The sequence below is a fragment of the Colias philodice genome, chromosome 11 (genome assembly GCF_061535455.1).
Source record: "Colias philodice isolate Cphi_HAF_F1 chromosome 11, ilColPhil1 Martin Lab GWU primary, whole genome shotgun sequence".
In the NCBI taxonomy this organism is placed as follows: Eukaryota; Metazoa; Arthropoda; class Insecta; order Lepidoptera; family Pieridae; genus Colias; species Colias philodice.
The window spans coordinates 10,723,960-10,748,273 of record NC_143096.1 but is presented as its reverse complement, the minus strand read 5'-3'; the positions used below and the strand labels follow the sequence as shown (position 1 = coordinate 10,748,273).

General features: G+C 34.9%; 1 protein-coding gene and 1 long non-coding RNA gene across 2 annotated transcripts in view; both read left to right on the top strand.

The window, feature by feature from the left end:
- Positions 1–24,314, top strand: part of LOC149484873 (uncharacterized) — a 174,955-nt gene that overhangs the window by 117,611 nt on the left and 33,030 nt on the right. The gene's annotated exons all lie outside the window — the stretch shown is intronic.
- The window catches only part of LOC149484875 (cardioacceleratory peptide receptor-like), a 59,623-nt gene that overhangs the window by 20,032 nt on the left and 15,277 nt on the right, over positions 1–24,314 (top strand). Inside the window, exons 3-7 of the mRNA XM_089701202.1 lie at positions 1,477–1,612; positions 4,649–4,752; positions 8,227–8,320; positions 9,687–9,782; positions 19,666–19,848. Of these exons, the coding sequence (XP_089557328.1) occupies positions 1,477–1,612; positions 4,649–4,752; positions 8,227–8,320; positions 9,687–9,782; positions 19,666–19,848 (613 nt within the window). The remainder of the gene's footprint in view (positions 1–1,476; positions 1,613–4,648; positions 4,753–8,226; positions 8,321–9,686; positions 9,783–19,665; positions 19,849–24,314) is intronic.

Below are 24,314 nucleotides of genomic sequence, written 5' to 3'. Positions count from 1 at the left end.
GGCCAAAATAAATGATTGAATACAGGAACATTGTGAGTTATGAGACGTGAAATGAAAATGATTTAATGAAAGCAAAAACAAAGGTAGATTTAAATAAGTGTAGTATTTAGAAAAATAAAGTTTCTAAGGGAATACACAATGTAATTAATAACAACTCGTTTCCCGGTTAGGAAGAGAAAAGGTAGGACAAATTTTTATATAATTAACTTTGTCAACTAACGGGTATTTTTTGTTTCCTCATTTCCTTATTTATCTAGGAAGAACTACTTTTGTGGCGTTTATTTTGTTCGCTAAGAGCTGTCTCTTGTTCTAACCAATGCCTTTATATTTTATAATATCTTCACTACATAGTATAAAACAAAGTCGCTTTCCCTGTCCCTATGTCCCTATGTCCCTTTGTACGCTTAAATCTTTGAAACTACGCAACGGATTTTGATGCGGTTTTTTTTAATAGATAGAGTGATTCAAGAGGAAGGTTTATATGTATAATAAGATCCATTAAGTAGTGGAGAAGTACTGTTATTTTTGAGGTTTCTAATGTGATGTCGTAAAAAATTACATTTATTCCGCTTACATTGCAAACGCAGGCTGAACCCTACGAGTTTTATCAAAATAATGTACTAAGTATTATACACATTGAAAAGGTCTACAGAAAAGTCCGCGATGGTATATGTCTATCTCTTATGGATAACCCACAATAACTTTTTTTTGTCATTTACTTTTTACGACAAATAATGGCTAATTTTCGAAGCGATTTTAACCAATACAGCATTAATCCTTAACCAATTAAATACCATGGATACATTGTTCATTTAATATAGATCTATATGGCCCTTTACACCGTATGATTTAAGTGAATATTTTCGAAGATATTACAGATTTAAAAATTGCAGGACGTAGCGTTTGCGGCCGCCCGGCTATGTATTTTATACCCGTGCGATGCCGGAGGCCGGAGCGGGCCGCTATATTTTTATACCTATACAACGTTCACAATTTTTCTGCAGTGTATTTAGTATCAGCATTGCACCCGTGCGAAGCCGGGGCGGGTCGCTAGTTATATATAAAAATGAATCGCAAAATGTGTTGGTAAGCGCATAACTCGAGAACGGCTGAACCGATTTCGATAATTATTTTTTTATTATATTCCTTGAAGTACGAGGATGGTTCTTATGTAGAGAAAACGTAAACATGTACCACGGGCGAAGCCGGGGCGGACCGCTAGTAATATAATAAAAGTACCTACGTATTCACGTTTAAACTGTTTTGATATAGGTACTACGCGCACAATGCAAAAATCAAATACTCTATGCAAATTAAACGAGGACAATTTAAAAATCGAATCAATCGTTTAAAAACTCACAAAATAATTACAGCATACCTGTCTTTATTAATAGTTCAGATAAGTCAACATAGTATAATGTAAGTTAATGTTCCAATTACTATTTTATATCCCGAGGTCGTTTCTTCTTCCTTCAGACAGCACAGTTGGCAGTACTATGGGTACTGCTTGTGGCAATCGTCGCCGGCAACGCGACCGTCATCCTGGCGTTACTGCTCACAAAGTCCAGGAAAAGTCGGATGAACTTCTTTATCATGCATTTAGCTATAGCTGGTAAGTTTTATTCTTTATTTAGACAAATAGATAGATAGGTGAAACGTGTATTCATAGAACACAATCATACTTACAATAAAACAGAAAACACAAAAAGCATTTAATAATACAGAAAACACACACACATACACACACACAGAAACAGTAATATGAGTTAAAAATTAAAGAAGACAAATATTTTTTAGACAAAGAATATTTCAAACTGTAATAATATGATTTATATCACATCTTACTTATTATGTAAATACAGCAAAAACAAACGGCAGAAATATAAATTTAATAGATAATAATGTTGAGGGTAGATGGAAAAATTACAGTTGCTATTTTGTCTTCGATCATAATAAAACATGTAATCTACTTATCTTTCATTAAGGAAAATCATCTTCTTCTCTTAATTAATGGATTCACCCAATAAAAGGCCATTCAATAGTGAATGCTAGTCAAAGGTATATCAATTAGGTCCTTTGTAAGAGTAGGCTACACTGCGTGACGTAATTACCCACGTTACCTGTTAAAAAGAATAGACAGTTTTTGTACTGCGTTCTATTTGATCTAACTGTAGGAAATTCTGTAGCGAAACTCAACATTCAAACATATTAATTTTACGTTTGTATATGTCGCAGGCAAATTGTATAATCTCGCTGTTTACAAATGCTCGGCATTTTGTAATATGCTCAGGATTTACTTTTTCAAAAATTCTACAAAAAGACGGTCGCGAGCCTATTTCTGTGTAGTTTTAAAAACACGAACCTAACTAACCCACCCCCTCCAAACGAAAAATTTCTGATTACGAATATTCGGCGAAATAATACCTACAATTTGCCTACGACATATATATCGTAATGATAATAAATGATAGCTTAAGTTCACCTTAATTAATTCATAAAATGGAATTCAAATACGAAAATATAGACACATCACAGCGTTGTGTGGTTAGAACACTGAAATAGAACGTTAAGACGACCCACTAAGCATCTTTTGTTGTTCAATATGATCCTCCAAATCCGAAGTAGTTAGTTTTAGGTTATCGTACGTGCCAAAACATGCCAATTAACATTTAGTTCGAACTTATCGTATTGAAAATAATTGTTGGCTAATGGAGCTTTTATACAAAGTCTATTTACAAGCTTCCCAAAAACGAAGGTTCTCAATTCTGTATTGTTTTTTCTCGATAGTAGTAGAAGTCGATAACTCCGTGTGTTTTCTACCGATTGACGTGATTCTTTTTTTATTTGATAGAATAGTTGTCAAAACTCAAACTCAAAAAAACTCAAACATTAAGGCCCTTCTCTCATGGAGCTACTCAAAAAGAACTAGTCACAAACTCAAATTACTAACGAGTTGCCTGAGTGTCACAGCCCATACATGTTCTATGGAGATTCGCACACGACGCGACTAGTTACTAACTGGTGAGTAACGCGTTAGCAACAAATCACGCGCGACGCGTCGTGTCGGTCTCCACGCTACTGGTTTCCCGAGTTTCTTTGTTTTTTATGATAAAAAAATGAACGAGCAAACATTGACAAGTGACTGAAACCTTAACTTGAGTAGCGTTGTATGCGAGATACAATTTGTAACTGGTTTGTAATCGTAATTACTGATTAAATCAGTCATTTTTGAGTAGCTCCATGAGCGAAGGGCCTTATTTATTCAATTAGGCCCCTCGCTCATGGAGCTACTCAAAAATGACTGAACTAATCAGTAATTACGATTACAAACCAGTTACAAATTGTATCTCGCATACAACGCTACTCAAGTTATAAGGTTTCAGTCACTTGTCAATGTTTGCTCGTTCATTTTTATCATAAAAAACAAAGAAACTCGGGAAACCAGTAGCGTGGAGACCGGCACGACGCGTCGCACGTGATTTGTTGCTAACGCGTTACTCACCAGTTAGTAACTAGTCGCGTCGTGTGCGAATCTCCATAGAACATGTATGGGCTGTGACGCTCAGGCAACTCGTTAGTAATTTGAGTTTGTGACTAGTTCTTTTTGAGTAGCTCCATGAGCGAAGGGCCTAAGACTTCTTCGAGAAGCACTTTTGAAACGTCAATACATATTTTTAAAATTTACCACCGATTCAGAAAGCAGTATCTATGGAGAAGAATCGGCAAGAAACTCCATAGTTGCTCTTTTAAATAATTTCGTATCACTTTAGAATCTGGATGTTTTTTAGAAAAGATTTATTATTCAGTTAAAAACAGAAGACCTGATTCACAATAAAAAAGATAACAGCAGCGCGAAGTTTGTTCAATTTATTATAAAGCAACTTTGAGGGATTCTTATGGAATGTGTTCCAAAGAGATTTAGAAGGCGGTAAATTAATATGATACGTTGTTCGTAGGAAAATTTAATTAACTATTCTTGCTGAATCATAGACTGACGCATATATTATTTACTCATAGTAGATTTTAATTATACGTAAAAAGATGAAGATAGAATCTTCGAGAAATGTGGCTAATTAGCCACAATATACTTCGGTTATCTCTTTTTCGCTCACGATAGATGAATCATGCCATCTTACTTGGCATCTAATCGTGTGTGCGCTAGGATGCAATTTTGGAAGATCAAATGTCGTGTTGGTAACCTATCAACACCATTTTGTTTTTAACCGACTTCAAAAAAAGGAGGAGGTTATCAATTCGGCCGGTACGTTTTTTTACTTATAACATCATTTTCACAAAGTGGTTATAACCACCAACCTTTGCGAAAATGACTATAATCTTCCATACATTTAACATTTTATTTTTAACATAACTATCAACAAGTACCTCATCTCACACTGTATAGCTTTCCATCTAAATCTATCTCTAAATCTAAATATTCACAACTCAAAGGTGACTGCCTGACATAGTGATCTATCAACGCACGGCCCATACCACAGGACGTATCGGGCTGCAATTTGGCATCCCAAGTGTATTAAATAGGGGATGAATGTTTGTACCATGAAAATTTATCTTTTCCACGCAGGCGAAGCTGCGGGCAACAGCTAGTTAATAAATGCGATTAGTTGTGCGTAAAGTAATTTTGTTCCAGATTTATGGGTGGGGCTGATAAGCGTCCTGCCGGACCTCATACAGCGGGTCACCATCTCGTGGTTCGCTGGTTCAATAGCTTGTAAGCTGATGAAATATTTACAGGTAAGATTATATTATTTATTTGTTATTTAGAAATCAAGATTATTAATATTCATTTTAATCATATTGTATTGTGGTAGCTGTGTGTGGTAGTGAGGGCCGGTTTAACAGCTTCCTGATTATCTTAACTGTCAGTTAAAGCAAAGAAAAAAAAGCGGACAGTAATTGTGGTCAAAACAATTCAATTCAATATTTTAATTTATGGCAGTACTGCGTTGCCACAATTTTGCCAATGTCGTGTAGTGTGGTCAAAACAAAATAATGTTTGAAAATTTACGTCAAAAAGTGTCAAATAGTCTATCAACGACGTTATCAGGGAGTGGTGAAACCGCGCGTCGTTTAGTTTTGCTATATTATATTATGCTTAATAACCAAATGTTCTATTTTAAGTTCCTCTATTCAATATCTTAACACGTAAATCTACCACAAACAATTTGTGTAATTCGATTGATTGCAAATTATATGCAAAATTTCACAACCGCAAAATTATGTATGCGGGGGTTAAAGTAAACGAATTAGTTGATTGATTATTGAAGTTAAGGGGTGTGAATACTTCAAAATATCTAACATATTATCAGAAGTTTATTTGTAGTACTATTCCTAAAATTATAAACCACAATGTTAATATTTTAATTTTAATTGGAAGGAACAGAGTTTCATGTCAATTTATGCAACAATATTCAACAATGGCAGTAATTTCTAAATGCGCTATTGTGTAGTTGGTCAAAATACTGATACGCACTAGTGCGAATATATCACAGTAAAGGATAGAATATTATTCTATAATAAATATTTATAATACATTGATTACTTTAAAAAGGAACAATAAAAATAACTTCAAATCAAAAAACACATACAAACTAATAGAGTTAGCACCTGATTAAAATCCTGACTGAATTTCCGCAAAACTTTTATAAAAAGAAATTAATTTCCCAGGTTTCTATAGCAATATAAAATTAAGAAACAACTTTGACATTTAATTTTCTCGAATCAGGAATTTTATAAAACCTTTTTGGAAAAAAAAATTCGACGTGATGGCGCTGGCAGCTTAAATTAAAAAAAAATCATATTATTCGAAATTTAAATCCTGTACGTTCGACCGAGAAAGAAAATTTAACATTCTAGACATGGACGTATAAAAAAAGACGGACGCCGTATTACGAACAAACAACGTGAAGCCACCATAGTAAGCTAGCGATCGTGTAAAGACAATAAACACGCACACACTCTCACCATAGTAAGCTAGTCGGCCGCCATTACGTCGTGAACTACCGACTGATTAACTGCGTCACTGTTTCACAAAAAATATTCAAAATGCCGTCTTGCGTGGTTAAATGGTGTCGAAACAGTACAATTTTAAATAACAAAACACGAGGGATTACATTCCACAGGGAAGCAAGTTATTTATTTTATGTTTTAATGACAAAATTATTACGGCAAAATTTAAAAAAAAATACAGCCGCCATTGTCAACAGGACAGCTGTTGCCATGGCAACATGGCACACACACATGGATGTTTCGCCGCCATTACTAGGCTTCACTCAATGTTTAGGCGATATACCGTCCGTCTTTTTTTATACGTCCATGATTCTAGAATAATCATTGATATTTAGGTCACATTATGTTTTTTCGAGAATAGAATTTAAAGAAATAATTGTTATTTGTATTGTGGAATTGTAAAATTATAAATAACTTCTTATTTATAAATAACTTCACTTGGTAAGTTTTATTTCACACTATTGTTGTGAATTATCATGTCCCACTAAAACAATTAGAAAATATTTCACCGCCATTTCTAAAAATAATTCAATGTTAGGTATGTTCTATGTAATTGACAGTCCTATTGTTAGAATAAACAATGCTATTGAAACTTTAATCCTCGTCGAATCGTGCCAAGATATAAATTTAATCGCAGTAGTTATACTGTAATTGTACTATTGATTTATTCGGTTAGTTTTAACGTGTGTAATTAAATTTCATTGAATCGCATACATCCTATTTCTGTACATTGATTGTAGTTTTAGATCTTTATTTTATAAAAGTACTTTTTATAAGGTAGTTTTAGGTTTAACTTTACACTATTAAACAATAGATTAAAATACCTACATATTATATTATTTAAACTGTTTTGTATTAATCTAAGGATTAAATAATGTTTAATGATTTAAATAGATAAACGGTAGTTTTAAATAATTTGGAAAATCCAAAAGTGCACGCCTCATAATTTTTTTTTAATAATTATTTATTAATTATTATTTTTGTTTATTTAATAACAATTAAACCACATCGAATCAGACCCTGAAAAATGAAAGGGTTCTATTCCTGAGCATACTCAAGCGTAAGAGAAAAAAAAAAGACTCGATTAGTAAAGTATTTCGGTCGCTATCGTGTTAACAAGAAAATCCTCCGCACATACAGACACACGGACGTCCAAGACAGAACTTTTTTAAACTGTTTTTTAACTAGTTTAAATAACAGAAATGACATCAAAAATATCATGAATGTTAAAAATAGTGTTTTTTCTTAATATGTGTGTGTATGTATTATCTTACAAGTGCAATGTATGATACATAAAGACATTTTAAGTTTGAAAAATCAGATGTTTTGCGCGAAGTGACAGTAGTACCCACCTCAACGCTTCGCTTATGAGGCGTGCAATATTCCATTACTAAAGAAATAAGAATTGTAGTATAAAATTAAATGACATGAATGTACAAAAACATTGTTGAACTTCTTGCCTTTTTTTCTTATTAATATTGTCATCATTTAATTAATACGAAACACTCTGGGACTTAGAGTCAAATTCAAAAGGAAGCATTCAAGAAATAACGGCTGAAGACGTGTTCTTAATTTGTACAGCTTTGTTAGCTTTCTATTGTTTTATTAACGTTTTAATAGCTATTTTTGGATAATTAGCAGGTTGAGACAAATTAAAGCAATTTAAGTGTATATAATATTTGAAAAAAAAGCGACTAAATGACATTGAGTTACTATGTACTACGTAGTAATAATACCTCAATGCTAAATTAAACAAAAAATTAACTGCACTTATTTGACTATGTTAGTTGTCATGACAACAGAAATTTCATTAATTTGAAGACTTTTTTAAGAAGGTAGTTCTACTGTTATAGGTGGTAGTATGTACGTAGGTTTTAAATACGAAACTACGAATGAACTAGTAGAAAATTAAATTATCTAAGTACAATTTGATGACGAATGCTTCACCAAGCAATTAGCCGACGTTCCTAAAAACAACTGAGGTTCTCAATACGTAGCATTTTTTAATGTTTTTATGTCGATAACTCTCTTGGTTTTTAGTCGATTAAATATACGTAGTTGATTTGAAGTAATCTATACTAATATTATAATGCTGAAGAGTTTGTTTTTTTGTTTGTTTGAACGCGCTAATCTCAAATCGGATCAGTAGTTCCTTACTGATCCCAAAAAATAAAATAAATAATAGAAATATTTTTGCAGGGTGTAGTTACGTATTCATCGACGTATGTGTTGGTCGCGCTCAGCGTGGACCGGTGTGATGCCATCACGCATCCTATGAATTTTACGGGAAGCTGTAAGTTTATATCATTTTCTATAAGTTAATAAGTAAATTTATTTTATAGCGCTACGTATTATGAAATTTAACATGTTAAAAATATAGTTAAGATTGTTATTAAATCTAATAATATTTCAAATGTATTTGTACACTTTTACAATAATTGAGTATTTGAATAAAAAAAAATTATTGATTTTTTTTATGTATTTTGAAACTTTATTATTAATAATATTGATATTTAATGCAAATAACTTAAAAAAAAATTTTTCCGTTAATTATAAGCAATTAAAAATTGATGAAATTTAAGTTAGAATCACGTGACTAAAAACGCGCCATGACTGGTCACCACAGTTGTGACGTCATAATGTTATAGCTATTATTAACTGCAGTACATAGCGTTTACATACGATTTGTTAGTTGGTTCCGAATTAGTTAGTTAGTTACGAATAATATTCTTGATGTTGATATATTTATGATCACCGATTTTTGTCAGGAGTTGCCTTTGTAGTATTCGTACATAATGATACAAAACGATAACTTTTGAGGTTCGCCATTTTTAATATAAATTTAAATAATATAATTAACAATTAATATAATTAATATGTAATTTAATAATGACAACAAAATTAAATAGATCAAAACACTGTATTTATTATTAACACGCTTTTATTAGCTTCACCTGTATGTTTGTATGTAACCGACTCCTTTCGAAGTTTCGACTCGATTTTGACCCACTTAAAACCGACGGATTTTGTTCAAATTTTGAACACTTATCAAGATCCGATGACAATACAATAATATCATAAATTTATCCTGATAAGGATCGCCAGGATCAGCTTAAAACATATGTTTGTATGTAACCAATTCTCCTTTCGATTCGATTTAGACCCACGGATTTAATTTAAATTTTGTATACTTATAAAAACCCGGTAACAATACAATAATTTCATGAATTTATCTTTTTGTCCTGTTTAGTTTTTCAAACTATATTCAATTTTCTATCAACTGCAATGAGTGAAAACTAACATTGTGACGTCACACGCGATCGTGTGACGCTTCGGGAGTTGTCGGCGTGTCTTCGGTACTGGATTCAAAGACTAATTTTTATTTTGAAATAACTTTTGAATTATTGCAAAAAAAATAAAAATAAAAACAGTTTTGTTATAAAACTAATATATAATCTTTCCATTTATCACAAAAAAAAATTTAATTCAAATACTCAATTTAAGAATTAATGCTTGAAATTCATTTTCATTCTTCAACCAATATTTTACTAGAAACGTAAGAAAAATACGAAAATGTTAACTCAATGATTTATTTATTGTATTTACTTGTATTTTTATGAATGGTTTTCAGTATATAATAATATTATATTATTTCACAGGGCGTCGCGCCAGAGCTTTGATATTCGGCGCGTGGCTCGTCAGCTTCATATTTTGTATACCGATGCTTATTTTATTCGATGAAGCAGACATACAAGGTAAGATGTCTTCTATAAATTTTATATTTTCTTTGAAAACCTTAGAAATTGATAAAATAAAATATATGATCTATTTTTTACTAAATTTATCTGCTACAAAATTTTATACCATGTACTTCATTCTTATAAAATACTAATATAATTGTACACATAACAGGCAAAATACAAACAACGAAAATACCTATTATAGTAGTACAAATAGGCAGATGATCGATAAAAATCTTTCAGGCAATTTAAGCAAAGTAAGAGCTTTTATTATGAAACAATCTATTAAACACTTGACCGTAATTTGAAGCTTACTTATTGAGAAGGCACCTAGCTTTTTCCGCCTATTTTTCCCTCTCTTTCCGTTGTATATATGCTATCTCTCTCGCACACCTCTCCACCAGGTGGCGGGGCGCTCGATAATGTGCGGGCGCTGGATGTTTTTCATTGGCGTCTAGCTTCCGCCGCGAGAAGGTTGTCTACAAGACTACAACCTTGGTGCTATTAAGTATTAAGTATTGCTTAAAGCAAGTGCTAAAAGTGTTAAAAAGTGTATCCCGTCGGATCGGTACAGTGAGTTATTTTTAATCTATTCTTATGATATTTTACTTAAAAATGAGTAAAAATCTTTAAAGTCAACGGTATAATCGTTGGACTTTATTTAAAATGCTGAGGTTTTTAATGAATCCTTCAGCAATAGTTTATTTTTCAATATGCTTAAATACTTAATAGCATGAATAAAGATATTTAAAATTAACGATACAACCGTTACATTTTACTTGAAATAGTAACTTTTCTTTTGAAATATTTCATTATGCAATATGTACTAATTAATATTTGAATTTTTAATACTGTGAGTAAAGCTATTTTAACGGTGTTACCGTTCGGCTTTACTCGAATCGTTAATATTACTTTTGTGATTATTTGATATTACTAGATATATCAAATACCCTCTCTTGTATATAGATATTTTTAATATTTTATTTCATTTTTATTAATGTGTTTTTATTACAATGTTACAAGTGAATTTTTGGTGGAAAACACGTGGACTTTATTACATTGTCGTTATCGCTAGGAACGGTTCGGAATTCCTATCATAGTTTATTACTAAAAATTATCGAACGAGATGAGTCAGCTCCAAGAAGTCACGACATGTCAGAACATGTTGTGATATTATTTTATAAATCGTACGGGAGTTACCGCTCAACTGAATAATGATGGAATTCGCTCATGTAGATACGTACCATGAATGTTCCACACATTCAAAACTATCCGTAGTTTATACGTGTCCTTTTATGAGTATTATTCTGATCCGTTTTTATGTGAAAGTAGACATATTACACACGGCTAATTTGATTGAAAATTACGTTTCCTATGTTTCAAATGATGCAACTTTTTTGTTAAAACGAAAATTTTACAATTAAATGCTTTGGTTTACTGAACTTGTGCTGAAAGGGTTATCGTATAATATAATTATCGAGATACCTTAATATAAATTAGATTTAGATACATTTATTTCAAAGGATTTACAATTCACTTCTAACGTTTTAGAATAATATTATAAACTTGTACACCTTGACAAAAAGTAAAAAATTGCGGGTGAGTGGAGATTATTTTGTGCAATTAAATATAACGTCCTACGACGGTATGGTTGCGTTCGTAAGGAATGTTAACGGATATAAAGCAACTAAATGTTACATCGATTGCATGAACAAAAATAAATATGAATCGAAGTTCATTTTAAAAATTTAGTGAATTGATTTGAATTATGAATTTATTAAATAGTTAGTCCTTTTTTATATAAACATAATAATTAATTACCATTGTCAAATCAATTCTTATTTCATCCTAGACAGTTGTCGCTAACATTGGAAAATAAGTTAAAGGACCTTGTTAATTGCTATATTATTTAAATAATTATTTACTGCTAATACACCTTAGTGCTAATTTATATTAGCACTAAGGTGTATTCTTGCTCGAAGCAGAATACATAAATGTGGCCACTACTCCTCGCAGGGGTTAGCCAGGTCAAATCCACCCTCGCAGGGTGTCTCTTAAGCATTTTTTGGCAGGCCCTACTTATTTCTAGTTACAAACATCCCTCGCGCAGCTGTCGCTCGCAGGGAAATGGTGCAAATATATATCGGCCCTCGCGGGGCTTTGATTACAACCGTCCCTCACGGAAAAGATTGTGCAAATATATATCAGCCCTCGCGGGGCTTTGATTACAACCGTCCCTCACGGAGAAATGGTGCAAATATATATCAGCCCTCGCGGGGCTTTGATTACAACAGTACCTCACGGAGACATGGTGCAAATATATATCAGCCCTCGCGGGGCTTTGATTACATTAGTACCTCACGGAGACATGGTGCAAATATATATCAGCCCTCGCGGGGCTTTGATAGCAACCGTCTCCACGGGGAATATATCAGCCCTCGCGGGGCTTTGATGGCGATTGGTGCAAATAAACAAAGGATTGATCATTAAAATGATCATAGATATTTGCTTTCGTCAACGAGGACCAACGAAAGAAATTTTTGGATATGACTGTATCGGATCTTCACTCTTCTAAGGTAGGTAGAAAAAGGTTTTGAAATCTACTTCACAGTGGGTAGTATAGTAATATGACCTAATAAATACAATAAAGGTTAGAGACGTTAAATAATGGGCGCATGAAATTGATACTTCGTATCCTAAAAGTTTACGCTTCAGGAATCAGGAAACCACCATTGGTTTACCAATTATGGATATTGGAATTGAACAAATCGTATTTACCAATGCAAAGCCTATTCACAACAAAGGAAGGCGAGTCGGATCAAATATCATCTCGCAGATGATTTGTGGCGGTGGTTTCGAGGATTGTCACCAAGCCTTGTGTCAACGGTATGTTTGGTATCGTAATTCAATGGCACTAGCCGACCAATTTTCATGTAAAAACATCGGAAGAGATTTTTTAATCGCAAAGCGATTGAATGTAACAAATGACGATTGATTACGTATAGTTGACCTCTTATAGGCCTATATTAGTTGCCCGGTCTTGTAGGCAATTTATTTGACTCGTTTTTTCAACCAATTTAAACCTCATTATTGCACCCATGAGATTTTTCTTCAGGGCTCAAACAATAAATCGCTGAGGGATTAGGATAATCGTTTGTTAGACAAGTTTCTTGTCATCCCACCAGGATTATTATATTGTATAATAAAGTTATATACAACTATTATCGTAAAACGTTTAAGTACTCAACGAATGCTGAGAATACTGACTGTTGAGTTACATATCTTTCCAAACAAAAGCCTCTTATTATTAGATATTACTTGGAACCCCTACCCTTAACGAGAAAGCTCTGCCAAATGACTTCTCATTTCTTTGCTTTGAGGGGGGGGGGGGGGGCAATAAATGAAATGTACAGACTATACGGCTTTTAAAATATAAGTCTGGTAAGCGAACTAAACTTTGCTGGTTTAGTTCTTGCTATATCGCTTTCCGTGCCTGCTTCTCGTGTTTACGGGTGAATTAAGTTTATCAATAGTCATAAATGCAATGCTATACAGAGGATATACCTACTGCATTTAAAACATGACAAAGTCTGGTAAGCGAACTAAACTTTGCTAGTTTAGTTCTTGCTATATCGCTGTCCGTGGCTGCCTCGCGTGTTTACGGATGAATAAAGTAATGTCCTGTCTTCGCATCCACAGCCGTCATATACTGTCATAATCTACAGATTCATTTGACATAGCTCCCCACGAGCTCAGTTCTTCATTTTTGCACTCGCACAACTGTGGACAACACAAGACCAATGCCTCCATTGGTAGCAGATACAATCAAGGGCTAGCAAGGTAGGCTAGCCATATTACGGATGTTGGAACAACCGACTATATTTAGGGCAATTTTCTTTGTCCAGTGTAACGTTTAGACTGTCGAAGCATTCCTACGGAACAAAGATGGGATCAGATCTGCATCCTTAATGAAGTTAATCGAAAGGAGATACTTTCAGACGACGATAGTATTCAAAATCTACCATATTCCTGAACATAATAATGCATAGTTAAGCTTATAATCTCTCTTGCCATTATCCTGCAGCAGAATTCCTTGGCGATAATTTGTTCTCGTTAGAACGAGCGAGGGTTGTTACGATAATATGAGAAATCCTGTCGGTTACAGACCTGAACGACGCGATAGAGTACTGCTATTTCAGTAGTAGTAGCACCTAGAAGGGTGAAGGTATTCTGGAAAGCGGAACTGAAGGCCCGGTCAGCAGCACCAGCCACCTAATAGACAGTGTTCAGTGCCGCACCACTATAATCTGCAAAATGACTCTGACGGTATGAAAATGTGGAGTACATTTTCAAAATATCAAATGATATAGTTGGAATAAAAACCCTATTTGCCTCCGTCTACCCAAAAGTCATACGGAGTAGCTAGTAGTAGTTGTTTGTTTTAGAATAAGTACCTATAGTTAAAATCCTTTGTTACTGACTGGATAAAGGCTCTTTTCCTATCTGACGTTCATATAGCTGTTGACTGCCTAGTGTTATGTACAAACACAATTATTATAAATAAGTCACGTTATGTAGTCCCGAGGCTTTCGGTATATAAGTTCTGATGTAAATCATAATTATATCTTAAAACCGAATTGATTAGAAGTAACGTACTTGGCTGTAGTAATTGCAGTTTTGGGACACAGATAAGCTCCTTATCATTTTAGTCTCTTGAGTTCAGTATATTTGTTTTCAGTACAGAGTTTATGACCTATCAGTTTTAAATAAATAATTCATGCATTGTACTGAAAGTACTAGCCATGTTTAGATTATGATCGGTGGCGTTGGCTCTAAACATTAATAGATATCGCACGGTTTGGTTGGATGTTAAAAATCTGTATTATAATTAAAACCGTTTACCTGTTTTGATATTTTATTGCCTTATTCAAGGGGTGACCTTTTTAAATTTATTTCTGACCCCAAAAGTAAGGACCAAGGTCTCTTCTTGTCTGCTTGTAGCAGGTTGGGTTAAAACTGTGTGAGTTGAGACAGGTGGTAATTTTATGTTAAGATGATTCAATTGTGCTTCTGCAGACTTCTAATTGAATAAATAAAGGTTTGAGTTTGAGGTATTTTTGCCTCGTCGGGATCAGCTTTTGCTTCATTTTGTAAGTAACATCTAAATGCTTAATTGAAAGTCGTTACTGGCGCTTTCGCAGATTTACGCTAAAGATAGTGGAAATTGTAGTAACTTTAACTTTTCAAGCCCAAAAGGTTAACTAAGGTACACTTGAACCAATCTCATAAGTTCTAATACTTTTAATCATTATGATTAACTTTTTGGTTCTTATTTGATTAACTTTTCATCTGGGATTGTTAATATATTATATAATATAAAAATTTGTGTGATTTATTGGTAGGTATACTATCTGCACACCTTACTCTATCAAATAAAGAAATAAGTAATTACTTATGTTTTCAAATTCACATTGGCGTCCATATATTCTACACCAGGTGGGTAACAAACGGGTCTCAATAAGTAAGCTTCAAATTACGGTCAAGTGTTTAATAGCTGTGTTTTACCTGAAAATAAAACACATATTAAATACTTACCTATATTTGAAGCTTACACTTAACGTCCACCTGTTGTGGATTTCGACTCAATGAAAAACATCCAGCGCCCGCACATTATCGAGCGCCCCGCCACCTGGTGGAGAGGTGTGCGAGAGAGATAGCATATATACAACGGAAAGAGAGGGAAAAATAGGCGGAAAAAGCTAGGTGCCTTCTCAATAAGTAAGCTTCAAATATAGGTAAGTATTTAATATGTGTTTTATTTTCAGGTAAAACACAGCTATTATCTATTATCTATTATGTGTATGGATGTATGGATGTATGGATGTATGGATGTATGGATGTATGGATGTTTGTTACTCTTTCACGTAAAAACTACTGAACCGATTACAATGAAATTTAGCACACATATAGAGGGTAACTTGGATTAACACATAGGATAGTTTTTATCCCGGAAATCCCACGGGAACGGGAGCTATGCGGGTTTTCCTTTGCAAACGCGGGCGAAGCCGCGGGCGGAAATCTAGTATTAATATATGCAAATATCTTTATTATATTTCCTTTTAAATATAATATGGACGTCTTTAAGGAAATGTGCTGTAATGATATGAAAAGAGGATTACTAGCAAAATCCTCCAATAGTATGGTTTAAGCACATGCATACTGTTTTAGATAATCCGATCTACGAATTCCAATAATATAGGTATAAGATAGTAATAGCGTGCTTAGTTACCTTATTAAGAACTAGATTTCCGCCCGCGGCTTCGCCCGCGTTTTCAAAGGAAAACCCGCATAGTTCCCGTTCCCGTGGGATTTCCGGGATAAAACCTATCCTATGTGTTAATCCAAGTTACCCTCTATATGTGTGCTAAATTTCTTTGTAATCGGTTCAGTAGTTTTTACGTGAAAGAGCAACAATCATCCATACATCCATACATCCATACAAACTTTCGCCTTTATAATAGTATTAAGATATGCAGGCATTTTGAAAGAATCAGGAAAATGTTAATTACAAGGCAATCAAATGAAGTAGGTAAAAATAGTCATACTGTGTTGTCGTAAAAAGTAGGTTTGTGGTTGAAATGTATAATTAATTATAATGTAGTGATTCCGATTTTAAACTAAAATCTTGAATTTATATTTAAAATAATAATTAACTTTACACAAATATTATTATCTCTTTGTTATAAATATAATGTAGGTGAGATTATACTGATATAATTTGTTATACTGTTCGGTTCTAGTATCTGAGATTGTACTGATTTAATTTGTTATACTGTTCGGTTCTAGTATCTGAGATTGTACTGATTTAATTTGTTATACTGTTCGGTTACATAATATATGTAACAATTAATTATCTACTAATCAACGTAATACAAGTATCTTATACATAATAGTAGGGGAGCCCAAGAGGGGATTTTGGGATTTACTCGAGCGCGTCAGATTACTACTATAAGGGACGGTACCTTAGCTATTCATTAGTACCTCTAGTCAATATGAGCAGTTATGGTTGGTGGGTGCGCTCAGGGGCCCCGCTGGAAAATTTGAATAATCCATAATTTCCTAAGGTTGAGCTCGAATCGTCAGATTAGCGAAATGGGGACTTCTTATATTGTAATTAACCCCCCCCATATATTAATCTGACGCGCTCGAATAATATTACTTAATTTTTTTACCCTTTCTTCATAGCGATTAAATCGCCACTTAAATCGTCAGATTAACGTATACTTTTTTTCAGTGACGTCCTGGAGCATGCAAAATATCAATATCTAACGCGCTTGAGTATTTCCAAGCCAATTTTTTTCTTTTTTAAATTAAAAAAAATCAAAAAACCCTTCCCCACCGCTAAAAGTGAAAACATTATATAGGACCTTTTTTTCTCGCTATGGTCTAATCTACCAATTCTAATAGGTTCCCGTGACGCTCGAGTAAATCCACATTTAGCATCCTGGGCTCCCCTACTATAACGAGAGAAACATAATTATTGTTTCTTATTAAACAATAAACATATTACGTCGTTTTCAAGTAATATCAATATATTGAAATGTATACAAAAGATAAGCTCTATTAGAAATTCATCGAATATTCATACAAGTAAATATTCATAAGTGGTTAGATATTTGTTCACAGTTGACTGAATAAGTGTTATTACTTCACAAAATTCAAATATCCTTAAGCGATTTCTTTCATACTTATTCGTGCTGAAATTCAAAGATAGAAAAATCTCTTGGTTTATAACTAAAGTATTACTTATATGGAAATAAAATTGAATAAAAGTTATGAATATTAAGGGATTTAATCGACCGTGACTGTCTGAGAAGAATTATCTTATTGTTGATACAAGTTATATGAATGTAAATATTTTTCGTACATCTTGGATAGATACTGAACGGTTAAGGATTAGAATTGAATTATTTTAATGTTTTTAATTTGCAAAATATTATTATCTACAATTATTAAAACATTTTTGAGATACAATTCCATAGTAAAACCGAACCTTAAAACTTTGAAAAACGTTGGTTGGTTGGTTGGTTTGGTTGTTGTTATTTTTTGGGTAATTACAATTATTGTCGAAATAGAAAAGAAAACTCCAAATTGTTGAACAGCTTCATATCATGTATATTATATTAGCGGTCCGCCCTGGCTTCGACCAGTGGTACATATTTCGCAATAAAAGGTAGCCTATGTTCTTTCTCAGGGTCTAAAGATTGTCTGTGCCAAATTTCATCAAAACCGGTTAAGAGGTTTATGCGTGAAAACAATACATACATACATAATTACATAATTACAAACTTTTCTCTTAATATTAGTATAAATAGATTTTAAAATTAGCTGATAGTCCGGGATACATCGCCCATTTTTGCAAGTGATTACTATCAAGCTAATTTTTCGTGAATAGCTTTATTTTGATGAGATGCCCAATAATTTCATGTACAAAACTCTCGATTGTGGTAGCTACCAGAGGAAACAAGGATAAAATATTTTGATTTGATGGTTCTCAAATATTAATTACTAACTGAATGTTTTTTTTTTGTTCAATCTCAAGATAATTATCTAAATTATTCGGAAAAATATTTGTCCTACAAAATCTATGGTTTGATCAAAGAGTCCCTCTTTCCAATGTGTATCGATAACGAAGTCATCATAAATGATTACTAACCAGCTGATTATTTTATTTTCACCTATTTAATACTTATATAATTCAACAGACATATTGTCCTACAAATTGCGTAATAAATATTTGAGAACCGTCAAATCAAAAATTTTTATCCTTGTTACCTGTGTAAGCTACCACAATCGAGAGTTTCGTACATGAAATTATTGGGCATCTCATCAAAATAAAGCTACTCACGAAAAATTAGCTTGATAGTAATCACTTGCAAAAATGGGCGATGTATCCCGGACTATGAGACTATCGAATAGATAAAATATTGAATGGTACTTTTATTCTCTTTATTTAATTAGAGTCTAATAAATTACTAATAACCAACAGCGAACAAAAATTTAGTAGGGTACACAATTCAATTCGCATATCATGCATATCAAGCCTAGGTAGGTATACATGACAGAATCTGTCAACTCCATTAAAATATCACCCAGTATGCCCTAATATACATTCCCGTAATAAGAATTTATCACCAAAGCCAAATCTGAATATCTCTCGCATATCTCAGTAAAGACAAACGATTCCACGAGTTTTGCTATTGATTCTCAACCATTTTCTTGTTTGAGTTTAGCAATTTTCAACATAATTAACTTTGCTGTAAGAAATCAACAATAAACCTCCCTGATAGGTTCTTATAAGTCTTCGTGTAAATGTTAGAAGGAATTTGTTGAAAATAAACTCGATTAAAAAGTTCAAGACGACTCGAGAACTTTTCTTGATGTTACGATAAGGGTTGACACCTATAAGAAAGTTCAATATTGAGTATACAACTTCTTTAATGTTCATTTTTAAGCTCTACATAATTGAAAATATCAATGTTCTTGTTAAATGATTGATAACCATATTATCTAAGTGATGTAATTACTACAGTTTTTAACTAAGGACGTTGGTCACAAGTATTTTTAACTTTTAAATTAATGACGATAAATAATTAACATGCAAGCAGGTTGTTATAATATACACATACAGGCATAATTTTTATTACTTGTAACGCCCTAAAGGTCAGTAGCAGTCGCGGTTCGCTACGCCGCGACGTACGAACCTAGCGAACATAGCGTTTCACCTCAAACTCTCAATTTCTGACGACATTACATTGCTGACACCGTATCTTACATTTTAGATATTATTTTCTTATAAGATTCTGTCGTTCACACTAACACTACCAGCTCTCCACAGGTACTCCACAATGCTGGTCAAGTATAAACCAAACCCAATGGCGGATCTGGATGACGAGCGTGTTCCTCTCTCTATTCGTGGCGCCCGCGCTGATCATATCGGCGTGTTATGGTGTGATCGTGGTCACCATTCGTCAGAAGAGTAGACGAGTTCTGGGCAAGCGGACTGCGGCTACAAGGCAATGTGAGTGTTTATTTGTATATTATTTTTCACACTTGTTAGGTTTTCAAAATTTATGTGATTGTGCTGCAAGGGCAGAGGCATGTCCTTAGATATCTGCATAGACAGCTGTCTTATCGTTAAGAGTGATATCTTTCGGGCAACCCATTGAATTTAGTAATAGCATGAATGATGAAGAAATTTTAGAAGTATTTGTTAGTTTTTGTATTTATCAGTGTGACGATTTGAACTTCGGTAAGTTTTTCGGCTTTCGGTCGGCCTGTCCCAAAGTACTTTATTAAACTGTCCCAGCAAATATCAAGCCCCCTTGAGTTTTTCTTACAGACTAATGCGTAGCGATTGGTTTTCTTTTGTATAGACCTTGGTATAGACACATCGGTGAATTGTACCCATTCAATCTTTTGTACCTACAAACAGAAATACCATTGAAAATATAAGCTCTTATATTACTTTTCTCGTATCAGGCCAATCTTTTGTCAACATTTCTCAAACCATTGGCAGATATTACACACATAAATTATGTAAAATTGCCATCAAAAGCCGGATAACAATACTTGTATATAATACCTACAACATGAAAGTACAGTCGTACGCATTTATATTCAACTAGCTTTCCGCCGGCGGCTCCGCCCGCGGTTTCAAAAAAAACTCGCATAGTTCCCGTTCCCGTGGAATTTTCGGGATAAAACCTATCCTATATTACTCGTTGATAATGTAGCTTTCGAATGGTGAAAGAATTTTTAAAATCGGTCCAGTAGTTTATGAGCCCATTACAATCAAACAAACAAACAAACAAAGTTTTCCTCTTTATAATATTAGTGTAGACTAATGGTGTTGTGGGATGCTTGAGGAGCGTTGAAATAAAATCCCAAAACATCCACGAAGATGCGTTTATTCGCACGTTACAATAATTCAATAGGATAGAAAAACTGAGCGCACATCCGTCGTCTAAAGCTGGTTGCCACGGAGTGAAGGCTCGCGAGTCGCGAAGCGTAGCGGACAACTCTCGTGTGCGGCCGGAGCGGGGCGCGGGGTGAAGGGCGCGTAGTCCCGTTATGCGCTCGCTCAGCTGGCCGCCACACTACTCCCCCGCCGAGACCGATGCCACAGCTAAGGTCGATAGTAGTTGGGGAAGCGAACCACTCGTCCACTTCTGGTCTTGAACGGTAGTGATTTGCTGTTCTCATCGTGTTGTGGTTCTTCCTGTAATTTAGTAAGCAAATAAGCAGGTTTAAGCCTATCTATGGTTACATGCGAAAGCTTGCCTCCCACGTCAATTTTAAATGTTTTTTCTCCTCTTTCAATCACTTTGTGCGGGCCAGAATAAGGTGATTCTAATGATTTTTTAATGGGGCCTTTGCGAAGGAAAACATAGTCAGCAATTTGTAAGCTCTTAGGTATGAAAAAGGTTTTGCTGGTATGCCAGTGCGCTGGTTTTGGTGCGAGATTATGAAAATGATTGCGTAGGCGGGATGCAAAATCTGTTAGATCAGTACTATGAGCTTTAGGAGCGAGAAACTCACCGGGAAGGCGCAGTGGCTCCCCGTACACTAGCTCAGCTGCAGATGACTCAATGTCTTCCTTCCAAGCGCTGCGAATGCCAAGTAAAACAAGTGGAAGTACCTCAGACCATTGATCATTTTTATGGCACATGATAGCTGCCTTAAGCTGCCGATGAAAGCGCTCCACCATGCCGTTGCATGCCGGGTGATACGCCGTCGTAGGGCGATGAACTGCACCCAACAGTGAAGAAATGCTACGAAACAAATCAGATTCAAACTGTCTTCCTCTGTCAGTAGTGATCTTCTCTGGACATCCGTATCTCGCCACCCAACCAGAGAGAAAAGCACGGGCACACGTCTCGGCTTGTATGTCTGGTAAAGGAACTGCCTCAGGCCAACGCGTGAATCTATCGATGATCGTGAGACAATATCTGTAACCAGAAGAATAAGGTAATGGTCCTACAATGTCCATGTGGACATGCAAAAAACGTTGAGAAGGTGTAGAAAATTGAGAGAAAGGTGAAATTGTATGACGAATGACTTTGTTGCGCTGGCAATCTGTGCAAGCTCGCGCCAAGCGTCGACAATCTTTTTTAATTCCAGGCCAAACAAATCGTTGCGTAATCAACTTAATGCTCGCCTTAGCACCAGGATGGCTTAAACCATGTAAATTATTAAAAACTTGTTCGCGAAAGGCCTTAGTAACAAACGGTCTTGGATTTTGCATAGACACGTCACAGTAGATGAAATGAGATGAATTTGGTAATTTTACTTTTACTAGTTTAAGAGATGAATTGTTATTTAAAAGTTCTTGCAGCTCAATATCTGTACTTTGAGCGCGTGCAAGCTCCTCAAAATTTATAGAGTCTGTGATTTCCTCTATTCTGGACATAGCGTCGGCTACCATATTCTCAGACCCGGTCACGTACCTGATATCTGTAGTAAATTGAGAAATAAAATCTAGATATCTAAATTGTCGAGGTGAACATTTATCTCGATTAGTTTTGAACATGAATGTCAGCGGCTTATGATCTGTGTACACAGTAAAATTTCTGGCCTCCAGCATATGTCGAAAATATCGTATAGCTTCATAAATGGCTAACAGTTCTCGATCATACGGACTATATTTTACCTGAGACGGCTTAAGTTTGCGTGAGAAAAACGCTAGTGGTTGCCAGTCATCATTTACCCGTTGTTGGAGCACAGCACCGACTGCGATGTCAGAGGCATCTGTGTGAATTGCAAAATCACAGTCGGACCTAGGATGAGCTAATAAGGTTGCTCTCGCAAGAGACGACTTACAGGCATTGAAGGAGTCCAGCATGACATCAGACATCTCGATAGGTTGGTTATTTTTCTTTTTAGATCCTGAGAGTGCCAGGCTGAGAGGACCTTGAATAGAAGATGCATCTGGAATGAAACGCCTATAAAAATTATACATTCCTAGAAATCGGCGGAGTTCTCTTACACTCTTCGGAACTGGATAATCTACGACAGCTTGAACCTTTTCTTCAACAGGACTAATTCCAGCTGATGTAACTTTGTGACCTAAGAAGGTTATACTAGGTAAACCAAACTCACATTTACTTGAATTAATAAGCATGCCGTAGTCTGAAAGTCTCTTAAATAATTGATCCAGGTGTTCCAGGTGCTCATCGTAATCTGCGGAAAAGACCAAAATATCATCGACATACCCATAACAAAAGGATAGTCCTTTGAGCATTTCATCAACAAAACGTTGAAAGGTCTGAGCTGCGTTGCGAAGGCCAAACGTCATATAACAAAACTCGAATAATCCGAATGGTGTAGTAATGGCGGTCTTTGGTATATCGCTCTTGAAAACTGGTATTTGGTTAAATGCTCTTACCATGTCGATTTTAGAAAATATAGTGCTTCCAGCAATTAAATGTGTAAAGTCCTGAATATGTCTGATGGGGTAGCAGTCTGGCAAAGTTCTTGCATTTAAAGCTCTGTAGTCGCCGCAGGGTCTCCAGCCGTTGTCTTTCTTAGGAGCTAAATGTAATGGAGATGACCAAGAACTGTCTGACCTGCGTGCCACGCCTGATTGCAGCATGTCCTCAAATTCTTTTTGTGCTATCTGAAGGCGATCCGGTGGCAGCCTGCGTGGTCGTGAGGAAACGGGTGGACCTGGTGTAGTTCGAATATAATGAACGGTATTATGTTTCACCTCCTTATGTGTACCAGCCGGGCGTGTTATGTCTGGATATTTGCGTAAAAGCTGATGGTAAATAGAATCTCCAGAAATTACCTTAATTGAACCATAGTCGCTGTCAGTTGGAATCTCAATTGACGCTGTGACCTGGAGTGACGTCAACCCATCAATAAGTCGCTGCTGGCGGCAATCTACCAACAGATTATAAAAAGAAAGAAAATCAACGCCAATTATCGGCTTATTAATATCTGCAACTACAAATCGCCATTTAAAATCACGCCGCAAACCTAAATTAATATTTATCTGCACCCAGCCATATGTAGGTATCACAGTGCCGTTGGCCGCGAACAGCTGATAGTCAGTCTTCTCTCGATATTGCCTGAGCGCTCTGCGTGGGTAAACACACAAATCAGAACCTGTATCGACAAGAAATTTTATTTTACTTATTTTATCAATAACAAAAAGGCGGCCTGGCGAAACATTGCAGTCGGTTGCCGCTAGTTCCGGCTGCACATGTTGTTTTCCGACGACAAATTAAATTTGCACGGTTTAATGCATTTATGCGCTCGCTTGCCAAATCTATGATGATACCAACAAAAATCGAAATTTCTAGATTTAGATCTTGACCTGTTACGGTTAGTTCTTATTCGAGATGGGGTACGTGACCTTGATCTGTGGACTTGACCTTTTAGTGAAGCTACTTCTTTTGTTAAATTTTCTAATTGCTTACTTAATTCTGAAATTTCATTATTATTCAAATTATTATTTAAAGTGCAAACTTGTTGGGTAGGGTG